This window comes from Palaemon carinicauda, chromosome 11, assembly GCF_036898095.1.
Source record: "Palaemon carinicauda isolate YSFRI2023 chromosome 11, ASM3689809v2, whole genome shotgun sequence".
Lineage (NCBI taxonomy): Eukaryota > Metazoa > Arthropoda > Malacostraca > Decapoda > Palaemonidae > Palaemon > Palaemon carinicauda.
The window spans coordinates 112,564,806-112,590,161 of NC_090735.1; the positions used below are offsets into that span (position 1 = coordinate 112,564,806).

General features: G+C 41.3%; 1 protein-coding gene across 1 annotated transcript; it reads left to right on the plus strand.

The window, feature by feature from the left end:
* On the plus strand, positions 1-25,356 carry ND-MLRQ (NADH dehydrogenase (ubiquinone) MLRQ subunit). The gene is made up of 3 exons (XM_068383255.1): positions 1-159; positions 10,876-11,022; positions 25,024-25,356. Exons 1-3 carry the CDS (start codon positions 118-120, stop codon positions 25,090-25,092), a joined length of 258 nt encoding a protein of 85 aa, XP_068239356.1. The 5' UTR covers positions 1-117; the 3' UTR covers positions 25,093-25,356.

The window sequence follows — 25,356 nt, forward strand, 5'->3', positions numbered from 1 at the left end:
AAAACTACGCAATCGTGAACCAATTATTGGGTCCATTCTACGAAAGGACTGCATTCGCCATATTAACCCCGGCTCTTCACCTCTTGAAAGTATTTCACGGACGAAAATTCCACCAGCATGCAAGGTCTTAGTATCGCCAGCTTAAAGAAGCACAGGGCTGTAAGTAAAATGATTGTACATATTGTCAGTAAATCCGCATTGAAAATTAATAATAGTTTTATCTTAAAATATATGACGGCCCTTTCCTTTGGGTGCAAGTAAGAACGTTTGGTATTATTTTCTAGGCCACCGGTTTATTCCTAGTGACGAAGGTGGTCCTAATGATTATATTACCATAGGCTAGCTTTTGGAGGCTCTCATAGTCCGGTTGGCGGTAAATATGTGCACTTTCACCAATCGTAATGATGGTGAAATATGGGTTTTCAGGCTTTAGTGTTTCACACTTCTGATGTCCAAAGTTGATTTTGAGTCCTCTAACTATAATAATACCCAAGTTTTATTAAGAAAATATAAATAATGGGTTAAATTATAGGACGACAAGGGGCAATATTTCATATTTCTAATTAGAAAATCGGCTTTTCCTGCAGTAAATAGAGTACTTTCAACTAATTAGACCTTTAAGGTGTATGTGTGATAGCGGCCACTTGTATGTATTGTTTAACTTAGAATACGGCAGTGTAAGGGGGGTCGCAGGCAAATGGAAAGAACTGTAACCAGTAAGAAGGATCCAATGTAGTACTGTCTGGCCAGTCAAAGGACCCCATAACACTCTAGCGGTAGTATCTCAACGGGATTTAATATCCTAGTCTAGAGGACTACACAAGACGATTCCCTTTCAATTTGACTTTCTCTGTCTACCTCTGGTAAGTAGGTAAGGACACGGGCTTGGGTAGAATGTAGCTTGTTGGGACAGGAGATATCTTTCTTATTACTAGCCAAATCGTTTTTCCTTATGGGAAGATGTTCTTTACTATGATCCGGTATACCATAATATGAAGTTATTTTATCATTTTAAATATTAAAATTCACCTGTACCACGGCAAAATTTTTTAAGTTCAGCCTGGGCTGAACGGAAGTCACGGGTAGATCCTGCTTAGTTTCCAAACTTTCCTGAAAGATAGAGCCTGTGTTGTCCCAGTCTAAGAATCGTACGTTTTTACAATTTAATGCTGTCCCATCAAAATACATTCTTACCACTCTGTTAAGTTTGTAGTTAGTTGAGACACATCCTGTATAGTGGCATTTGATACTACTTTGATAATTATCATGAATTGTTAGGTAGGGGAAAGGTTGTTATAATGGGGAGCCGGCAAATTCATCGACAACAATTTACCGACAACAATTCACCGACATACACAATTCATTGAATATACATTTCACCGAAACCCAGGTAATCCCTCAATTATTATATTGGGAAAAGAAAAAGTTAAAGATTATTTTGTGATTTTTATTGAAATAAAAGTGTTATCAAGAATAGCTAAGTGCAATGAAAGTGTAAAAATTTTTATTAAAAAAAAACAATAAGTGAAAGTACAATAAAGTGCAATAAAAGTGTCAAATTATTCATTAAAATCAAAAAGAAAGATTATGAGCTACTGCTCTCAAATAATCAATAATACTCGTATAAGAATGATAATTATCAACAATCTTCTTTAACCGTTCAGAAGAACAGCGATATTTCTCCGATTCTATAAACTGGAGCGGCATGATGGGCTTTTCAGTTATCGTTCTAAACAAAAGAAATCAAAGTTTTAACCAAATTAAGAAACTAAGGTATTTTTAAAGTTAATTGCTTTTTAACGAGAAACACTCGTACTTATTGTTTTTACCAAATTACGAAGGAATAATACAATTGTTAGCAAAAAGCTAATAAGTTTGTTACATTTTCTTCGGTGTCTTATGCTAATTGGTGGTTAACGGAAACATTCTTACTTATGATAATGAAAGGTTTACACTTTCCTAACTTTTCCCTTTTTTTCTCTCGGGTTTCGGTGAAATGTACAGTGATACCTCGGTAGTCGAACGACTCTATACTCGAACAATTCGGAGTTCGACCAAAATTTTCGAGAAATTTTTGCTGCGGTGCTCGACCAAAAATTCGGTACTCGACCAGCCGAACACGTGACGACCGCATGGGCTTTGTGATGATCGCGCCATCTCGGCCACTCTCGCTTGTTCGGGAAGCATCGGTTCTCTCGAGAGCGTCACTCAGACAACGCGCGATCAGCATTCGTTGTGATTTAGTGATTTTCAGTGCTTTTAATTGCTTTTTTAGCTTTCATAATGAGTCCCAAGAAAGTAATGAGTGTTAAGGGGAAGGAGAAGAGGAAAACAGTGCGAACAACGATCGAGTTGAAGAAGGAAATTATAGCGAAATATGAGAATGGTGTACGAGTGTCCGATTTAGCGGTAGAATACGGAATGGCGAAGTCGACCATTTCTACGTTTTTAAAGCATAAAGAAATGATTAAGAAGGCGAATGTTGCAACGGGAGTTACGGCGGTAACTAAGCAAAGGCCACAAGTGATTGAGGAGATGGAAAAGTTGCTTTTAATATTTATTAAAGAAAAACAGTTGGCCGGGGAAAGTGTTAGTGAAGCGTTCATTTGTGAAAAAGCGTTGCATATCTATGAAGAATTAGTGAAGAAAAGTCCGAGTACCAGTGAAAGTGATTCATTTACATTTAAAGCGAGCAGGGGTTGGTTTGAAAAGTTTCGTAATAGAACAGGTATTCATCGTGTTACTAGGCATGGGGAGGCAGCTAGTTCGGATCAAATTGCAGCCGATAAATACGTGGGGGAATTCGATCGGTACATAAATGAACAAAATTTGATCGCACAACAAGTCTTTAATTGTGATGAGACTGGGTTATTTTGGAAGAAAATGCCAGCCAATACGTACATTACCAAGGACGAGACGAAGATGCCAGGTCACAAGCCAATGAAAGATAGGCTAACATTGTTGCTGTGTGCAAATGCAAGTGGCGATTGCAAGATCAAACCCTTGTTAGTGTACCACTCGGACAACCCCCGGGTGTTCAAACGAAATAATATTTGTAAAAGTGCACTACCAGTTATGTGGCGCTCGAACACTAAATCTTGGGTCACAAGACAATTCTTTACTGAGTGGATAAACGAAGTGTTTGCCCCCCAGGTTAAGGCTTACCTCATTGAAAAGAGCTTGCCAATGAAATGTCTTCTGGTTATGGACAATGCTCCTGCACATCCTCCAGGTCTCGAGGATGACTTGAAAGAAGAATACAGCTTTATCAAAATCAAATTCTTGCCCCCCAATACTACTCCCATACTCCAGCCCATGGACCAACAGGTCATTTCAAACTTCAAAAAACTCTATACCAAGGCCCTTTTCAGAAAGTGTTTTGAAGTGACCAGTGACACGAAGTTGACCCTAAAGGAATTCTGGAAGGAACACTTCAGCATCCTCAACTCTGTTAACATGATTGACCAAGCTTGGCGAGGTGTGACCTATAGGACATTGAACTCTGCCTGGCGTAAGCTGTGGCCATCATGTGTCACAGAGAGGGAGTTTGAAGGTTTCCAACCAGAGGCGGGTCCAAGCACTGCTACCCCTGTAATTTCTGATGACACTGATGTCGTTGAGGAAATTGTTGTCATGGGCAGGAGTTTGGGGCTTGAGGTCGACAAGGATGATATTGATGAGCTTGTAGAAAGCCATTCTACCGAGTTGACTGTGGAGGAATTGTTGCACCTGCAACAACAACAGCAGCAGGATCTGATTGTGGAGCAGGAATCTTCAGAAGAGGATGAGGTAAGGGAGGATGTTCCAAGTTCTCTCATCAATGAAATTTGTTCCAAGTGGGCAGATGTGCAGGCTTTTGCTGAAAAATACCACCCAGAAATTGCAGTAGCAAACCGGGCAGTGCATATGTTTAATGATAGTGTCATGTATCATTTTCGAAGAATACTGCAGAGGAGGAAGAAACAATTAACAATAGACCAGTTTTTCACAAAAGAAAAGAAAGCTGCTACATCAAAGCCTGTTTCTCCTCCAAAGAAGAGACAAAGAAGAGAAGAAACCCCTGAAATAGATCTGCCCACCCTTTCATTGGAGAGAGAAACAACTCCTGAAGGAGAACTACCCCGCCACATCATGGAAGGGGACTCTCCTTCCAAGCAGTAACCTCCCCCTTCCATCCTCTCCACATCCATCCCTGTATGCCATCGAACCGCTGCTCAAAGGTATGTTCACTACAGTACAGAAAATGGTTTAAAATTGTTTTATTTTAGTACAGTAAATGGTTTAAAATTGTTTTATAGGATTTTCTGACCAATTTCATACACATTTAGATAATTATTGTTGTTTAGGTACACGTTTTATTAATATTTTGGGCCTGTTCGAGTGCTTGGGAACGGAATAGAATATATACCATTATTTCTTATGGGGAAAAAAAATTCGGTACTCGAACAAATCGGAGGTCGAACACGGATCTCGAACGGATTATGGTCGAGTACCGAGGTATCACTGTATATTCGATGAATTGAGTATGTCGGTGAATTGTTGTCGGTGAATTTGCCTAGACCCGTTATAATGCATAGTTCTCTGAAGCCACGACCAAGTTACTCGATCGTAAAATTTCCCCCTAAGCATTGCTTCCTGCCTGACTATAATAACTATACAGAAAACGAATTTGATAACATAATATATATTTTAAGGTGGTGAAACATTGAGGTAAAAATAAAATTCGAAACTCAATTCAGTATTTTAATTAAAAAGTATCTAGTACGAACAATCGTTGAATTAACCATCTCTCAAGTTAAAATGACCTATATCGACTCTGCTTCATAACCTTAAGTTCAGACAGTTACATTATAAACAAGAATAAACGCTGAATAACTTTAGAAATTAGTACTTGAAAGGCACCAACTTTAATATGAAAACTATATCCCTCAATCTACGGGCAATACACAAGAATTCTTCATTACCAATCGAGGATAAATTGGTCAGGTTACCATTAGTGGTCGTTACTACACCCAGGTAAGCCTACCACACCTACAGTGAACAAGGAGGAAAGGGACCTAATTACAGGTAGACCAACATTGTCAAATATTCTCAAATAATAATATTGACATATAATATCAGTAACAAATTAATAACCCACCAGCGGAAAACAACACCATCCGTATAACAGGCTAAGACTGACCGACACAATCCAACTATAACACTAGCACTCGCAGAACTGTACGAGAAAAAAAAAAATTAAGTAACGAAACTATTACGATACAGAATGCATGAAAAGTTTTACGTAACTTGTCCTTAGAGTTTTTTCATTGTTATTTTTAGGTCACGTCAGGACTTCTGAAACCTCAACTAAAAGACACTAATGGCCTTACCTTAGCTAAAGGGCGAAGCATGTATGGCTTAAGTGAAGGGTTTTCTATTGATCATGCGCTCCGTGCAAGATGCAAAGTCCAGAGATGGGGAGAGAGAGAGAGAGAGAGAGCCTGTATTTAGCGAAGAGCCATTTTCAAAATCAAAGCTCAAACGTCGACAGGATCCATTTGTAATAAATGCCTTACACTCAGCAAGTCTGTTTAGCGCTCTTCATAGCAGCCCAGCACCCACGGTGTCCAAAAGGGTTGTAGCAGTGAACCCCTTATGCTACAGTCTCAGTTGAAGTAGCAGAATTCACTCCCGACCATTTCTCGCCATGTCACACGTTAGGTCGGAAACCAAAACAAAGATTAGTTCCCGAGAATTATTGCTTGTCTTGGTCCTTAAGACCACCCAAAAACAGATAAGGCCATTATGCGAATTACTTTAAAATTACATTCCAAAAAGCCTGTAAAGACATTTTATCCAAAACAGTCATGCACACAGAACATATAACAGTGAAAATTACCCCACTCAAGTCCACACACTAAACTGTGTGAGAAAATATTAGAAAAAATTTATACAGAAAAATAAATTATATTTATTTTCGTACAATAACACCTGTTGGGTGGGGCTCCATTCGCCTATTAGTTGGTGGCACAAGCTTGAACATTTATTGATGTTCGGACTTCTGTTTTCGCTAATCCCAACAACCTACATTCTTAACCCCTTGTTAAGCTTGTAGTTTGTTGGGACATGGCCTGAAATTATGCCGAACACTAATTTATGTATACAACCAAAGGTTAGGTTAGCCAACATCTAGTTAAGATGTTTCGGTAGAAGGAACCATCTTGAATTTTGTTATGTACTTAAAAATAAAGATTTATATCAAATAAGTAACCCTGCATTTGGATTTTCTATCCCAAAAATAATTTCTTAGGGGTGTCACATGCCCAAATCAGACAATTTTTAAGGTTTCTGGTTGTTCCTAGGAGGGTTGGACAATGGTTGGTCGCTATCTTGAATTTGGAGGATGCCCACAAGGATAAAGCTGTGGAATCTTCAGATATTCAGTCTGGACATATTTGAACACCTTTCCTGAAGTTTTCATCTTTCTGTAATTATTTTCAATTTGGAAGTATAATGCTCTTCAGCTATAACCTAAAATATGATAAACTGTATATTTATTGTCCCTGTCCTCGCAGCTATAGGGGGAGTCGGGTAATTGCTAGGTTAAGTAAGCGGAGTGTTCCACTCCAAGAATCCTTACCTGGTCATATCACAGCGCTTAGTTCTCACACACATACTGATTGCCAAGCCGTCGGCTCTTGCTAATACCCGAGAGTCAAGTTACCAGTCAGTTGGTTAGGACTTCCACACACCTAAGGGTAAGTCTTATATAAAGAATGAAAGAGTTTGTATTGGGTGTTGAAACAAATGACAAATTTGGAAAATTATTTGTATTTTTCTTAATTATACAAACCTTGCTCTTTTCATACTGGCCTGCCATCAGATGACCCCTGTAAGTTTTGCCAGTAATCAAGAGCGACGCTAATTAGCTATGGGGCTTGTTTACGTTGTTAAAAGTTTTATGGCTTGTCCAACTTTGCCAAAGTAATATTCTCATATAAAGAGCTCAAGGTTTGTATACCGTATATTTCTGCGTATGAGACGACCCTTGAATCTTAAAATTTTCCCCTAAAAATTGAGTGTCATCGTATACAACCAATATGAAAATCACTCATTGAATGGTTATTGGCCTAGGCTTCTGTACGATAACTGATAATAAAAGTAACCAAACCATATTTTCTTTTCATATTATTGGTATAAGTTCATGATAAATACCTTATTTGAGGAAATACTCCATCATAATGTAATTAACTGGTAACTCTGCGAGGCCAGCCAAGAAAATGTAAACATCTGGGAAACCGAGTTATGGTTGCGTTCTTAACAACCTTTATTTTTGTTGTTCTTTTTTCTTTAACCTTTTGGTAATTTTAATGGTATTGTTGATAACGATAGTAATAAAATTTAGTTCCCCTATTTATTTTTCATTTAAAATCCACCATGATTCAAATTACTCTCACCCTTTCTCCAATCTGGCACCACCACCTCTGTCACAACATAACTGTCATTAGCGGTAATTTGTTGTTGTTGACTAACGCAAACCATGTAGGAATTTTTAGGGATATGGCAAATAAAATATTTCTGGGCTTGAACCTGTGCCGCCCAGTGAACAAGATCCGTTGGATGCCCCCGGAGATCTGGAAGACAATGTTGCCTCCTTGAATTTGGATGTTGAACCTATGTTGTTGGATGATCCGGATGCAGGTAGGGTGGTAAGTGAGGCAGGTGTTACCGGCGCTGAGATTCCTATCCTCAGCCCCGCTCTTTCTTCTTCATCTGATCTCTCTTCTTTCCATGGTTTTTCTGGGGACCGTGATTCGTCTCATCGATCACACCCGGTTCCCCCCAAAGATAAGTCTATATCTAGAACTTTGCCAAAAGCTCGTAAGCCCCACAAGGCTTCCCATAGTTCCAAGTCAAATACAAACCCGTCATCTAAGGCTTCCGGCTCCTCCTCTAAGTCTCACGACCCGGGAGTACAATCCGCCACTTCTGCTCCTAGCCCGGGCCTTTCCGAATCAGCCATGCTTCGCATTGTGTCGGAGATGCAATCTAAGATTGTGTCGGAAATGCAGGCCAAGATGGACACGATGTTCTCTAATATTGGTCAGAGACTTGGGGCATTAGAGCAGGGTGCTCCGGAGCGAGTTCAAAGCTCTCTCATCCCGGATGCCTCTAAGCTTCCGCCGTTTACCAAGAATAACCCTTGGCGCATGGCTCTTCATTCCCCATTCTCAGACGGGATGTTAACATTGGAAGGTCTTGGTACTCGTCCACTAGAGGATTTTGAATTCTTTCCTCCTGGTCTCGCATTTCCATTTCATGGTTATGCCAGGCTTACCGAGGAAGCTCTGGTTCGGCTGGATAAGGTCCCCAAAGAGACTGTCATTTTCCCAAAGGAACAAGCCCAATCTGTTTGGGCTAGGTTTCTGAATGATATTGGTTGCACCAATACCATGTTGACGCCTCATAAAAGTTCTTTCACAATGTTCTTAATGGACAAGAATACCGTGACTCCATGTGTCAATAAGGTTGCAGAGCTTGCTTTCCAATATGCTCTGGAGGAGAAGCCCTTGCCTCCCATCCGAGAGGTGGATCCGATCTCCCTCCTTCTTCCTTCAGGTAATGAGTGTTGGGACAATGTCCATACCACCTTTACTTCTGGCAAGCTAACAGCAAACTGTGCTTCAGTTATGTTTAGTGAACGGCTTCCCCGTCTCCCGGAATCCCTTATTAAACAGGAGTATGATTCCCGCCTACGTGTTGGTCGAACCTTGAACTTGGCCACGTCTACGGAGTCGATAGCCTTAACTTATGATACTGAGAGTATCTTTAAGCCTCTCAATAAGGCTACTTTGCAGTCGTTATATTTCGATTTATATGACTTTGCTCTTGCTAAACGTAGGTCCCGCAAACACGTCCTGGCTGAGGCGACTATTAGGCACGAGCCGAATAAACTTATCCGGTCCTCTTGTTGGGGTCCAAATCTTTTCCCTGAGGATCTTGTGGAGGAAGTCTTGGCAGAGGCTACTAGAGTTAATCAGAGCCTTAAAGCCCGTTGGGGTTTGACTCCTAAGCGGAAATATGATCCCGCAAATTACCAAGCCCGGGGTAGGAAGAAGCTCCGCCCGTATACCTCCACCCAGTTCCGGCAACAGCAGAGTAGTTCGTCCGTTTTCCGACAGCCTCTTCCTCCATCTCCTGCTGCTCCTGCACAGCCTTCCACCTCTCGGGCTCCTTCATCGGACGACTATGTCACCGTTCTGCTCCCTAAGAGCCAGCTATTTATTGACTATGCATGGCAGAGTGTCACGAGAAGAACTCTTAATTCAGCATGGAAGAAATTGTGGCCAGCTTCTGTCGCTGAGAGGGACTTTGAAGGGTTTGATTCGACAGACCCTGATGACCCCGAACCTATTGTGGTGGATGAAATAGTGTCTCTTGGAAAGTCCATGGGACTAGAGGTAGATGAGGCAGATGTGAACGACCTTGTTGAGGAGCATCAGGAAGAGCTCACGACACAGGAATAGATTGAGCTCGAGGAGATGCAACATTTGGAGGTGTTGCAGGAGCTCGGTAGTGAGGAGCAGGTGGAAGACGAGGGCCACCTTTCTACGACGGAAATCAAAGACATGTTAGCGAAGTGGCAGGAGTTTTCTAATTTTATGGAAAAGAGGCACCTGGACAAGTTAGCGTGTGGTCGTGCGTTAGCCTTTTGTGACGACACTTGCGTGCATCATTTTCGCAACATTTTGAAGGGCAGACAAAAGCAAACATCACTAAATAGGTTCCTTTTAAAAAGGCCGGCAAAAAGTGAAGGTGAAAGCGAGGCAAAGAGCGCCAAGCTGTAAGAAGAAGAAAAGTGAAAAAATGAAAATGAAAACAAAATTAGAATTGTTTAGTGCAAGATTAACATTTATTTTTAAGTGTTTACAGTAAACTAATTTCATTTGGTAAATTTATAAAGTTTAAGTTATGTTACGTAGTGTTACAAAAGTGTTGCGTATTGAACGTGTTGCTGTCAAGTCTCTCTCCTCCTCCTCCTGCACACACTGCCGTTAGCCGTTACTGTCTGTCTCAAAGGTAAGAACTCTCTAATAATGTTAAATTTTTTTGAGGATCATACCCAATGCATAGGTATTTGTTATTTTGTGATCGTAGAATGTGAATTTGAACAATTAAAAACATGTTTTTCCAATGTAATATACTGTTTATAGGTGTTTTTTCAGAGGGTGGGAACGGATTAATTTTTTTTTAGCTATTATATATGTGAAAAATTGATCTTGAGATACGAGCAAATTAACATACGAGCTTGGTCCCGGAACGCATTAAGCTTGTATCTCAAGGTATTACTGTCAAGGTATTACTGTACGAATACTATCATCATTAATTAACCAATATTTGATAAGATATCTGTTGGTGCAAAAGCTAACCGATACACAGGAAGATATCTGTTGGTGCAAAAGCTAACTGATACACAGATGTGTACAGTAGATGCTTTTGTTTGTTCGTTATTAGTGATGGAATGTAAAAAAAATAATGGTTTTTGTTTTAGGCGGCATGTTTAGCAAAAGCATGTTAAAATTGCCTTTATTTTATTTTTGATTTCTAAGTATATAGCAAAAGCTAGCCTATACAATGATGATTTTGTAACTCACCAGTCATCTTATACAGCAGATATGACCTAAATTCATTCAAATTTGCCCTAATTTTCAACCTCCTCCTTATCTCAAGGTCCTCTTATGTGCAGAAATATACAGTAGTTGAGAAAAATCCAATTTTGTCCATTTTTTCAGTAGAAAATTGATTTGTGCAAGTGGAATTTGACAGGTATTAGCCACTGTACTGTAACAATGATTTTTAGAGACAAGATTATACAAAAAATTTATTTTCCAGCTGATCCCGTTGTATTTTTGTCTGGGTGTTGGTGTGGCCATGTCTACATTTTACACAATTCGCCTTGCAGTAAAAAACCCTGATGTTTCCTGGAACCGTAAGGGTAACCCTGAGCCTAACCAAGAATACGCCTCCAAACAGTATAAGGTAAGGTAAATTTAGTATTAATGAGGACTTTAAAACAGTAATTTTATAAATATTAATAATTTGGTATCAGATATCCAATACCAGATGTCCATTTGGAATATACCAGAGGGCTTATTGGCTTGCTAAGACAGATTTGGGAGGGTCAAGCTCTTCTTCCCTTGTCTTAAACATTTTACAGGTAGTGTTGACTTACGAACTATGCGACTTACGACGATTCAACTTTACGGCGATTTTTTCAGGGTGATGACGTCACAAGTCTATCAGAAATAGGACAAATATTTCCTTGAAAATAATCTATTTTCGTTTATGAAAATAAACTGATTTATCTTGGTAAATTATTATTTGCTTTTATTGGTAATATACAGTATCTATTTTCAGTAAAAAACAAGAAAAGTTTTAATATCTGTTGAGTTCATATTATTTGTCTGGCGACGTCATAATACGGCGGAAAGCGACCCGGATATATATTTATTTCCTTCCACTAGGCTAACGATTAGGGTTAGTATTCCCATTATCGAAATATTAAGTAACGATACAAAGTATTTTATGGGTCTGTATCGGTTGTGATGAGTACTACGTTGCGTAAATTTGACTGTACACTAGTTTTATTTAATATGTGATAATAGATCGATATTTATCTAAAGAAAGTATACTAATAGGACAAATATTTTCTTGAAAATATACAGTATTTCCTTTTACATTATAAAAATTAAATACATTTGCTTTGTAAGTTAGTATTTTCTTTTCATTTCTTGCAAGAAAAAGAAAATGAATTTACATATTTTGCAAGTCATTCTTCGTAGAGTTTACTGTACGTCACGTGTCTTGTGACGTCTTGTATCTGGCGGAAGCGCTGACAAACCGAATGATTTCCTTTCATTGTTACCGAGTAATCTTACAATCTGTTTTCATGTATGAAAATAAACTGATTTATCTTGGTAAATTATTATTTGCTTTTATTGGTAATATACAGTATCTATTTTCAGTAAAAAACACAAGAAAAGTTTTAATATCTGTTGAGTTCATATTGTTTGTCTGGCAACGTCATAACATGGTGGAAAGCGACCCAGAAATATATTGATTTCCTTCCACTAGGCTAACGATTAGTGTTAGTATTCCCATTATCGAAATATTAAGTAACGATACAAAGTATTTTGTGGGTGTGTATCGGTTGTGATGAGTACTACATTGCGTAAATTTGACTGTACGCTAGTTTTAATTAATATCTGATAATAGATCGATATTTATCTAAAGAAAGTATACTAATAGGACAAATATTTTCTTGAAAATTTATTTCCTTTTACATTATAAAAATGAAATACATTAGCTTTGTAAGTTAGTATTTTCTTTTCATTTCTTGCTAGAAAAAAAAAATGAATTTACATATTTTGCAAGTTATTCTTTGTAGAGTTTACTGTACGTCATGTGTCTTGCGACGTCTTGTATCTGGCGGAAGCGCTGACAAACCGAATGATTTCCTTTCATTGTTACCGAGTAATCTTACAATCTATTTTCATGTATGAAAATAAACTGATTTATCTTGGTAAATTATTATTTGCTTTTATTGGTAATATACAGTATCTATTTTCAGTAAAAAACACAAAAAAGGTTTTAATATCTGTTGAGTTCATATTGTTTGTCTGGCAACGTCATAACATGGTGGAAAGCGACCCAGAAATATATTGATTTCCTTCCACTAGGCTAACGATTAGTGTTAGTATTCCCATTATCGAAATATTAAGTAACGATACAAAGTATTTTGTGGGTGTGTATCGGTTGTGATGAGTACTACATTGCGTAAATTTGACTGTACGCTAGTTTTAATTAATATCTGATAATAGATCGATATTTATCTAAAGAAAGTATACTAATAGGACAAATATTTTCTTGAAAATTTATTTCCTTTTACATTATAAAAATGAAATACATTAGCTTTGTAAGTTAGTATTTTCTTTTCATTTCTTGCTAGAAAAAAAAATGAATTTACATATTTTGCAAGTTATTCTTTGTAGAGTTTACTGTACGTCATGTGTCTTGCGACGTCATGTATCTGACGGAAGCTCGCTGACAAACTGAATGATTTCCTTTCATTGTTACCGAGTAATCTTATTACGGCATTCCCATCATCGAAACACTGAGTAACGATATCAAGTGTTTTAGTGGTCTGTATCATTAGTTATAAGATTAGTACAACTTGCCGTAAATTTAAGAAAAAAAGTCTGATGTCATTTTTCTGGCGGAAGGCGAGAGGCAAATCAAGTGATTTCCTTCCGATGCGTTACTATTCCCATAATCGAAACATCGAATAATGATGCTGTATATAGAATTTTTTAATAATTTAAAAAAAAAAAAATATGGATACAACTGAATTAAAAATAAAGAGAGAGAGTGAGTGAGTGTGTATGCCTTTTATAACTGATAATAAGGACTCTAAACGAACTGTATGGAAAATGTGATACCCTATAACATATTGGCGCTGATGTAACATTCATTAAGAAGAAGTTTCGAATGTCAAGAAAATTATATAAATTAGTGTTATTCGCACTGTGTGCGCATAATAGTAATACGGCAGCGTGACCTTGAGATCAGCTGATGCCAACCGAAAGTAAATCAAAAGTATTTGTTAATTATTAATATGCTCAAGAAATTGAAAAATAAAATATAAACGTGCTTTAATAAACCACAATTAAACACAGTAATGTCTAATGAAATATAAAGGCTTAATATTGAACTAGAATACTGTATGAAGCTTTAAAAATGAACTACCTGTATGCGATTGCGAGAGCGAGCACACACGCATAGAAAAAGAGCTACAACGATTTCGCATTATACCTAATGACTAGACGAACTGTATGGAAATTGATTTCCTATTATACCTAATGACTAGACGAACTGTATGGAAATTGATTTCCTATTACATATTGTCGTTGATGTAATATTCATCATGAAGATATTTCTAATAAGTTAAGAAATTATAAAAAAAAATATGCCATACGTATGTACGCCATATTTTGATACGGTAGGTAGCGGCACTTTCAGATCAGCTGATCATAACCAAAGGTAAACAAAATTTTCAGTACTCTATTGTAAAATGCCTCCAAAATTGATAAATAGAATACAAAAATGCATTGATAGAGCATATGATATCCTATGAAAAAAAGAAAATGTAATAATGATTCAGTAAGAAAATATTGACAAAATATGATCCAGATGATTGCCGAATCATAACGTATCAAAATAAATCTACGGAAACTTCACTTTTCTAGTTCGACATACGACGAACTTGACTTACGACGCATCTCTCGGTCCCTTTCTCTGTCGTAAGTCGGCGACTACCTGTATTTGGAATACATACTAGATTTTTATTGATTTATTGCCACCCTCTTACCAAATTTGCATGTTTGGGAAACATGAAAGATGTAAAAATTTGTTATTTGGAATGTTTAATCCTAATGGAGATCATACCTAATAGATTTATTCCTTCTTTTCTTTACTGAATTTAAGTTCGTTTCTACAAAGGCAGATCAATTAACATGAAGTTTTGTTCCTACTTAAAATACAAACCCTACGTTCTTTACATAGGGAGAAGAAATCAGTGCTAGGTGGCATAGGCTTATAAAGCTTTTAACTAGTGTCAACTTCTTCACTTTGATCTCAGCTGTGATCAAAGACAGGCTTCTCCTTCCACGTTCCTAACTGGCTGTGGCAATTGAAACTAATTACTCTAGTTTTTATTCCTAGTATGATACACTAGCTTCTTAATTATTATGGGGGGGATATTTTCCTTGGGTTGGAGGCTTATTACATTATGACTTTTAACTCCTTATATTGGCTAAAGGTGAACAGTCTCCTTTACCTCCTTGACTCCTTGGAGTAAGACTTCTCTGAATTCTTCAGATCAGAGAACCTTTTAGAGGAAGTCTGATCTGTCTGTGCACGGCAATCCGTTGGTGGAAGCGCGAGCAACAAGCGTCCTAGTGAGCACTGTTGATTCAACATTTTCAGCCTCGTTTATTGGAAGCAGTTGCTTTGCATTCAAATTGCTTTTAGCAATTTTAGTGGTTTGCTTTATAAGCTACCTCTTGGTGCCCTCAAATGGAAGCTAGCCTTTCACTTGAGAGATATGCTTTGCCATTTTTTCTCTTTGAGCACGCCGACCCTTTAAGGTGTTTTGGCATACACAGCCGCTACTGTAAACTATTGTCCTAACCTGACCGTTCATCTTCCAGGCAGCTCAGTTACGACGAGAGAGTAGTCTAGCTCCGTGAAGCTCCCAGTAGGTCTTGGCAAGGTTTCTCAGTGGCTGATTTCGCCTAAGGTGAACGCTTTTCTTTCATCCGAGAGCTTTGCTTGTGCAGATGATCTCCTAATGCCACGGCCCAAGTCTTCATGCTTGTGTCGGCTAGGGCAAATGTTAATATCATTAGTTTTCTCAGATACCTCGATGACTGACTGACTGACTTTCTTGAGTTTTGTTAAAATCTGAGAATCGTGATAAATTGGGAAAGTCCACTCTTGGGCAGAAGATTGAGTACCTGTGCATGCTTATAAGATAAAAGGTGAATATTTTTCCTTGGAGAGTTGCATCAGCAGACTTGGGAAAAGTAAAGCAGCCCTATCTCGTCAATCAACCTATTCCATTAAGATGATGGTAAAAGTTGCTTCTAGTTACAGTCGACCGATTATTAAGGGATGGGTTCTACCATGGTGGCTAAGTTACAAACAATCTACTCAAAGAAGCTCCCTTATTCCCCTCCTCCAGACTTGCCTCTGTTCATGGACGCATCGAAGGAGTAGGGGTAGGGAGCACACCCTAAGAAACGAGATAGAACAAGCAGTAAGACCACATGTCTTCATGTGCGTTGGACTTAAAGGACTCGTACTTCAATCCCAAACCATCCATCCATCAAGGAAGTATCTGAGTCAGTCTAGACGACAAGAAATACCAGTTCAGGGTGCTGTGCTTCGGTCTCTCCACAGCACCCCAGGTCTTCACGAGTGTGTACGCCTAGTGTCACCCTGGGCTCATGAATTTGTCATCCGTTTCCCATTTTTCTAGAACAGCTGGCTGATTCTAGCAGACTCAGTGGCAACCCTTCATCAGCACTGAACCTTCATCAGCACTGAGACAAACTTTGGAGGCTTTACTAAGACCTGGGGATTGAGGCTTTACTAAGACTTGGGGATCATGGTAAACCTTGAGAAGTCATCCCTACTTCCCACTCAAAGACTGGGATACCTAGGAATGATAACAAGCCTTCCCATCAGACGACAGGGTAATGAGGATGAGGAAGGTCCCAAGACCATTCTGCAGACGAGGAGAACTCCCAGCACAGAGGTGGCTATGTCTCCTTATGCACCTATCATCTCTGGCTCGTATAGTACCAACGGCTGCCTCAGGATATGATTTCTCCAGTGGCGGCTAAAGTCCAACTAGAATCAGGCCATCGATTCCCCGGACATTCTGATCTCCATGGGACCAGAGGAACAGACGAACCTCGAATGGTGGCTGGCAGACGAGAATCTCTTGAAGGGCGTCGACCTTCTTGTTCCCCCTCCCCCCGACCTATTGCTCTTCACAGATGAATCAAAAGAAGGGTGGGTGGGGGACCTCATGCTGCACCATACAACCTCAGGCCTATGGTCAGAGTTTGATAAGTACCAGCACATCAATCTCTTAGAGATGAGGGCTGCCTTCCTGGCTCTTTAACAGTTTCATCAGTTCCTGGCCGGCCACTCAGTGGTGAGAATGAGCGACAACACCACAGTTGTAGCTTACATCAACAAGCAAGGGGTACCTTTTCGTTGCCCCTATCCCATCTTGCTGTAGGAATACCGAGATGGGCAGAAGTCCATTCGGTAAAACTAAAACTTTTCCTGGCAAAAGGAATGTGCTCATAGACAACCTGAGCAGAGTAACTCGGATAGCGGGTTTCAAATAGTGTTTGGATCATCTAGTAGCCAACAAAGTCCTGACTTTGTGGGGTTCTCCAACATTGGATCTGTTCACAACAGTCCTGATCTTCAGTCTCCCGTTGTACTGCTCCTCAGTCCCAGACCCTGAGGCTCTCTGGCAAGATGTATTCCAACATCGTTGGGACAACATAAACGTTTATTACTTTCCCCGTTCTGTCTGACGAGAAGAGTGCTCGACAAGACCCGAACACCGGTCAGTCTCTCAATGACCCTCATAGCTCTGCTATGGCATCATGCAGAATGGCTCCTAGACCTTCTGCAACTCCTGACGGAGCTTCCAAGAGAACTTCCTCAATGACACGATCTACTGACAACCACACGTCATCATCTTTCACAAAGCCGTAGCTTCGCTACAACTTAACGCCTGGAGACTGTCTAGCATCTCCTCACTCAGAGATGATTCTTGTTGTGAAAAGGATGTCTGGACACCTGCGAAGATCGTCAGCCTCGGTTTACTAGGCAAAGTGGACTTTCTTCTATGGTTGGTGTCTTGAATACTTGATGCCACTAGCGGAGTTCTTCGTGTATCTGCGGGAGAGAATGCTCCTCTCGCTTTTGGCAGTTAAAGGCTATCGCTCAGCCTCAAGTTCCGCCTTTAAACTGAAAGGGGTAGATATTTCCTCCCCGCTGGAACTTCTCTTGGCAATGAAAGGCCACCGCTATTCCTTGAGTCTCGTCTTCAGCCCGAAAAGAATTCCTTTCTTCCACATCGGCATTGCCCCTCATACAGAGCTTAAAACCTATGTAACCTTGGTCGGAAAGGAGACCTCGTTCCAGGATTCCAAGCAGGTGAGGTCTCCTGACCTTGATGACAGGTCTCCCAATCATGTGGGCTTTGGCCAAGAGAGTCGGTGAACACCATGAGACACCCTGAACATTTCTCATTCACGACGACTCAAGAAATGCTCGACCTTTTTCTGGCAGCTCAGGTCCCAGACTTTGAACACTTTGATCTGGTAATCCTTTGCAGCATGACCAATGATCCAGATCAACAGTTACTATGCCAGAGAGAAATTAGGGACCCTTTCTCAAAGAAAACAGACCTCGCCCTGAATGTCATCACTTCATCAGCATGGGGAAGGTCAAGAGGAGGATCACAAAGAGCACCATCTCTGCTTGGATTCACAAGGTCATAGGCCTCAAACTGAATCCAAATCCTCCTCTGACGTCGACCAGAGCACTCAACGTCAAAGGCATTGCTATGTCCCTGGCATTCAATTGTAACTACTCTGTGATGACGCAGGTCCTACAAGTAGGGGTGTGGAAGAGTCAAATGACCTTCACTGCCCACTACCTGCAAGACGTAACCCACAGGAAACACGATACGTTCTCTATCGGTGCTGTGGTGGCTGCACAACAACTGATTTAATACCGCAAGCTCTGTTATAGACAAGTAGCAGGAGGTTGGGGGCATTGGTTACCCGGTTTTAGGCCGAGTGAAAGAAAAAGAATTACTTGCTCTTTGTTTTATTTTCTCCATCCTCCCCCCTCTTGGGGAAATCAGCATCCAGGCTCCTCTGCACAGCTGGCCTTAACCTCTGCAGGTAAACCATTGTTCACTTGTGAAACCTAGTGTTGTGTCAATACTGTTGCATCCCCATCCCCTGCTGATCCACCAGTCCTCATGGGCGTCATCTGTTCCTGGACCTTCTCCCGATGACGCTGCAGCTAGTCCTCGGTCTTCGGTTCTGGACTCTTCCGTGGAGCATTCGCCATCACCATCGGTGGATGTTCGCCATTCCAAAGGGCACGCTCTCCAACTTGTCAGTGCATCAGTGCTCTACAATGCTAAGGCGTTCACGTGACTTACAGCCTTCTCCTGCTCGTTCTCAGTGCCCTCCAATGCTCCAGTGACTTGATCGTCGGCACTCTCCAGCACGGCCTCGCTGTTGCAGGGAGCAGCGTTTGCCAGCTCGCCAGCCAACCTACGCTCACCAATACAACTGCACTCTCCAGCTCGAGCTCGTTAGCACTCCTTGGCGCAACAGTACTCACCAAAACCTCAGCGTGCCCCTGCGCAACCTTGGTCTTCGGCTCTCCAACACTCTTGTGCACTGTGCATTAGCTCTCTCCAGTGCCGAAGCTTCCACCAGCCTCCAGCTCGCCGGCACTCTCCTGCGCACCGGCACACTCCTGTGCACCTGATTCTCCAGTAGTTGCTCTCCAGCAACCTCCTGCACGGTGCCGAACTGGGCGCCCGCGCTCTTCTGTTTCTAAAACTGCAGCACCCTGCACAGCGTCTTACTGCGCACCGACGCTCCACTACACAGTGTCTTACTGTGCGCCCGCGCTCTCCTTTGCATTCTAGTGAGACTGCGCAACACCCTGCACAACGTCTTACTGTGAGTCAACACTCCAGCCCAGCGCTCACCAATGCGCCAGCGCTCTTCTGCGCATTCACCGGAAACTGCGCAGCACCATTCTCCTGTGCACTGCCGTACTGCGCACCAGCGCTCTCCTGTGCGTTCCCTAGAAACTGCGCACTCGGACGTAAGGCAAAAAGAACAAAAGGGAAAAATTTTTGACAGGTCACCATTGTCCTATTCCCCTTCCTGTAAACGCATTACAGCACGCCCACTGGGAAAGAGGGAAGAAGCTTCACAGAAGGGTTCAAGATCCCGAAGATTCCATCTTCCAAGGCGGATCTGCCACATCAACCATTGGTTGAGACTCCTTCCCTTAGTCCCTTTCTCCAGGTTTTTCTGACAGTACTACTGTCAGCAAACACGATCTGGACGTTGCAAACTGCCTATCATTAGCTCGCCATTCTCTAATTGCCAGATCGCCGATCACCAGGTCACCGACCGCCGTTCACTAACTATTGTCAGCAAACACGATCTGGACGTTGCAAACTGCCTATCATTAGCTCGCCATTCTCTAATTGCCAGATCGCCGATCACCAGCTCACCGACCGCCGTTCACTAGTCTGCTGATTACCGATTTCTAGCTCATCTTCCACCATTGGGAAATCATCAACCAACTAATCGCTAGATCCCTGTTTGCTAATTGCTAGCTCATCTTTCTCTGATCATTGACCTACAGTCTCACCGATTGCTAGCGATCTCCGATTGCTAGTCAATAAACAGTCGTCAGCTTGCTGATCACTAGCTCGTCTTTCTTCAATCATTGACCTCAGCTCGCTGATCTTTGACCAGCCAATTGTCAGCTTGCTGATCTCTAGCTCGTCAGTCCTCGATCGAGCGCCGATCGTCAATGGCTCACCGATCACCAACTGATGATCATTAAACCATTCTGCCATCTCTCAGGGCGCTCCAAGCCAATCGCCTACCTTCCTAGGCTGATGAACCGGACAGCCTTTATCTACCTGTCAGTTGCCATCTTCGGCTCACAGATCGCCGATTCACCGATCATTGGCAGTTGGCCGTTCACCAGCAGTTCGTCTTTCAGACTTATGGTCAATCTCTGCCCCTGGTTTCCTAGATTGGAAGGCAAACAACACACTTCTCACTGTTTGCCATCACACCAATCCACTAAAGCGATAGACAGCCCCCATCAGTGGCTTGTCGACGGGTGACTACTCGCGAGTACTCTCCAACGTAGCCACGATATCCGGCCGTCGACTTCGTTTACGCTCGCCAGAGCGATGCTCTTCTAGGGAATAGCATCAATTCTGTCAAGGCGCATGGTAGGGTCAAGCGTTGCCTTACCCACTTCTTTCAGGTAAAGGAGTTCTCTCTGAGGGAAGAATCCTTACACAGGGTATTGCGTCCCATCCTTTCCTCCACAAATCAAGACCTCAGCATCAACAATCTCCTATGCGAAAGGATCTGCAAGGAGCTGTCCTGTTTGGTCGATGTCCACGCCATGTTGGAGAAGTTCGGACAAGGGGTAAGACCACAGGTGCACGTTGGACATAAAGGATACTTACTTCCAGGCCCATATCATCCATCGGAAGTATCTGAGATTTAGTGTAGACAAACGAGACACCGGTTCAGGGCACTGTGCTTCAGTCTTTCCACAGCACCCATCCTGGGCTCACAGGAACGGCTTCCGTCTCCTCTGTTTCTGGACGATTGACTGACTCTAGCAGACACTGTGGCAATGGCAACCTTCTATTAGCACCGGAACTTCTGAAGTTTTTGCCAAGATCTAGTGATCACGGTAAACCTTTGGAAGTCTTCCCTACTTCCTTCTCAGAAGACTGGTATATCTGGGAATGATTTTAGACACCAATCTCCACAAAACCTGCTCATCAAAGACAGGATTACGAGCCTTAAAAACGTCACAAGACCCTGTCTCGAGACTAGAGGAACTCCCAGCCCAAAGTGACACTCCTTGGACACCTATCATCCCTGGCCTGTCTAGCTTCCAACGGCCGCCTCACAATTCGTTCCCTCTAGCTAGTGGCAACTTGAATCCAATTGGAATCAGGCCTTTGATTCCCCAACATTCTGATCTCCATGGCACCAGAAGCTTGGATGAACCTCAAGGGATGGTGTCAGTCGAGAATATACGGAGTGGTGGAACCTCATCATTCTCCACCGCTCAGACTTGATGATGTGCTTAGACATCATAAGAAGGGGGAGTGACCATAGTGTTACACCACACGACCTTAGGGCTCTGGATAGTCCGAAAGTACCTTCACTTAAATCTCTTAAGAGATGAAGGCCAACTTCTTTCAACAGCCTCATCAGGTCCTAACGGGGGCCTCTCAGTGGTGTGAATGAGCATCAACACCATATAGGGGCTCGCATCAACAAGCAGGAAGGAACTTGCTCGTAGCCTCTTCCCATCTAACAGTATAAATACTAAGATGGGCCAAAGTCCGCTCGGTACCACTATCAGCCCGCTTCATTCCAGACAATCTGTGCACAGCATCTCACATAAGGTGTACCGAATGGTCTTTGGGTCACATTGTAGCCCACAAAGTCCTGACTTAACGGGGTTCTCCAACTATGTATCTGTTTGCATCGCCTCTGAACCTCAGGCTTCCGCTGCTTCCCAGTCCTAGACTCCAAGGTGCTCTGGCAAGAGGCATGGCAACAACGGTGGGTACAACAACGACATTTACGTCAAGTCCCTGTTTTTGTCTGAAGAGAAATGTACTCGACAAGACTAGAACATCGGTTAGCCTCTCAAGGGCTCCTGTAGCTAAGCTATGGCATTATGCAGAACGGTTTCCAAACCTTCTGCAGCTCCTGATAGAGCCTCCAAGAGAACCCTCTCCATGTCCCAGTTCATCCTTTCGTCTCTTGGTGAAAGCAGCATCCTGGGTTCTTTGCATAAGCTGACCTCAAACCACCGCAGGTAAACCATGCTCCCTTGTGTACGTAGTATTAAGCTAATACTGTTGCGTCTCCGTACCCTGGCGAGGTGTTATGGGGAAAGTCTTGATTACAACAGGTTTTCCTACACAAGACTGAACAACTTTTCCTGAAAACTCGCACTTCTAAATATCTCAACACAGTTTGCATAAGCCGTGGATCTTCCTACAAGCAAGGTTTTAGTGAGGTGTAGAGACTCCTTATTTTGAGTACTAACATACTTGGATAACGAGTCCCCGGGTGAAGCCAAAACCCAGGTTGGCAGGGACATCCATTCTTCCTAATGGGTGAGTCACCCCTATTAAATAGCGTGGTTTGTATTCCAGTTACGCCCAGTTACGGAACAAATGACAAATGCAGATAATTTGTATTTTTCCTAACGATACAAACCAAAGCTATTGATACAAACTTGCCCGCCAGCCTTATCACCTCTTGAAGTCCTACCTCCAAGCAAAGTGAGTAAATCACCGTTGTGTGAGCGGGAGCGGTAGCAAGCTACCCCCCTACCCCCGCTAACTAGCGGTATGGGTAGTGAACCCTTGCTAATTTTAATGGCTCGTCATTTCAGCTACGCCCAAATTAATACCCCTATTAAATAGCTAAGGTTTGTATCGTTGGGAAAATACAAATTACGTACGAATTTGTCTTTTTTGTTGCAGTTGAAGACTTGCTGGGGACTGTAACCTTCCTGGACAGTCAACTCGTCGAACGTCTTAACAAATGCTTCGGCCACTTTCATGTCCAAGCTTGCATCCCCCCCATGACGCACCATGGAAGGAAAGTCGGATCAGATCGGTTAATAAATTTTCAAACCAACTCCTGCGTTGTCTTCGGTCTGAGCATGCATGAGTTCACTGTAAATGCTGCTGGCCTTCTGGCAGATTATTGTCTCGGTGATTGTCTCTCCAACAATTTCCTTGTCCTTAATCCAAACAAGCAGCAGTCTCTCCATCTCATCATGGACGAGGCTTCTGTTGCTGAAGAAAACAGTCACGCCCTTAGGTGTTGCTGCTTTGATGGCTTCCTTTTGTTTCAGGATCATTCCCATCGTAGATGAATTTCGGCCTTATTCCTTCGGGATCACACTTAACTGCATGACAGCCTCATATTTCTTGATTATTTCCATCTTGTCTCCATAGAGAGCATTTTCTTTTCCCCGCACATCAGCAACTTTCTTTGGACCCATGGCTAATAAAGTAACGCAACATTCCAACAAGATACAGTACAATAGTCACAAAAGTGAAATCACAAACACGTAGTCAATGCGTACGACAATGCTGCCAAAATGAAGTCGACGAAGAACGCCAATGCGTAGATGCATGATGGGATACAATATATTAGAAGCTGACAATAAGAGAGCAGGATCTTATGGCAGTAACTAACATCTGAGTAGGGAGAAAACCAATGGGAGCAAAGGAGTGTGATGGCGAGTGTACGGGCGGCGGCGCGTAAATTATAAAATCTGTCTCGGAGACGGTCGAGGTCTTGTACCATATCTAGTTTTGTAGCGCGAAACATTTTTCGCAATGTGAATCAAGAAATTCTTCATCTTGTTTTGCAGCGTGAAAATTTTGTAAGCTGAAGCTTTCATATCAAGAGGGATGACTGTATTTGCTATTTTGTATGCAAGGAAATCGCCACACGAGTGGTGTTTTATCTTTTCAATTCGTTTTTGTTGCCTCTGGACTGATACGTGGCAAGCATGAATATCCTAGTTTATTGTACAGTAATTTATATTTGTTATTCCTTTAAGAATTTTGAATGCCTCTATTAACTGTCACCTTTGTTGGTCAAATAAGTTCAAACGTTCCATCCTCCGTCTGTATCCAAATTGCTTTAGTGTTGGAACAAGTTTGGTGGCCCTAGCTTGTACTATTTGCAATCTATCTATATCCTTTTGATTTCTTGGAGCCCAGAATTAGACTCGGTACGCTAGATGGGGTCTTATTAGTGATGTGTACTGCTGAAGTACAGTGTCTTTTTCTGTATATGAGAGGTAGAGTGTGAGATTTTAATTGATTATGAGCAAGTTGAGAAATTGTATAAAAAATACGTCTTGTTATTCACGTGTGCATATATTCTTGATACACCTTGCCTTAAGAGAAAGGAAGCAAACAACTTTATTGATGCCTAAAGCTATAGGTAATGGGTATTAGCATATACGTAGTTTATTATGAAGCTGTTGTTTTCTTTCATTACTGATCACTGCCGTCTTGTTTGGGAAAAATTTGAAGCTCTGCCTTGTAAGAAAAATTAGTAGCTTGGCCTTGTAGGGAATAAACAGGTGTCTGGTGCACAAGCTCCCAGGTTACACCATATAAAGAAGACAAAACTAACTTTAATAATCCTATAAAGGGCTAGTGTGATCAATTCTAGTTTAATACCTACAATTAAGGTAATGTATGGTTTTTTGGGCTTAAGCCATTACGTCCTGATGGAAGGTTCCTAAAGTAGCTTCTTGAGGGTATATATCTATATATATATGATACCCTCAGGAAGCTACTGAAGGAACCTTCCATCAGGACATCATGGCCATCTCACCCAAAAATAGATTTTTCGCTTCGCTCAAAATCCGTTTATTAATGCCATAAGTATTGCAATTTTATTAATTTGTTTGTAGTTCAAATTACACTTACAAAAGTGGTCTGTTAGTCAAATATTTTCCTCTGGTAACGGTACAAATTATTTGATAATCTAATAATTTGTTTAATTTGTAGTAATGTATTTTTTTTTTTTTCAGTTCTATTCGCCAATCAGGGATTATTCTACCTACAGGGCTCCTGTGCCAAACTATATGGATGAAGAATAAGGGATAGTTCTATTCAAGTTCAGTATATAGAAGTTTCAGACATTACCAATATTTAGTAATAGTCATTAATGGGTCTAGAAAATAAATGTATGGTAATGTATGGGATTTCTACACTATTATAGGAAATCTGCTGTGACAAACAGGACAATAAAAATGTAAATGGACAATAAACGTTAACTTAATAACATTTTAAGCTGTACAAACTTTATTTTTAATTAATTCCTTGTATATGAATGTAAAACGAAATAAAAATTTTGTGAATTA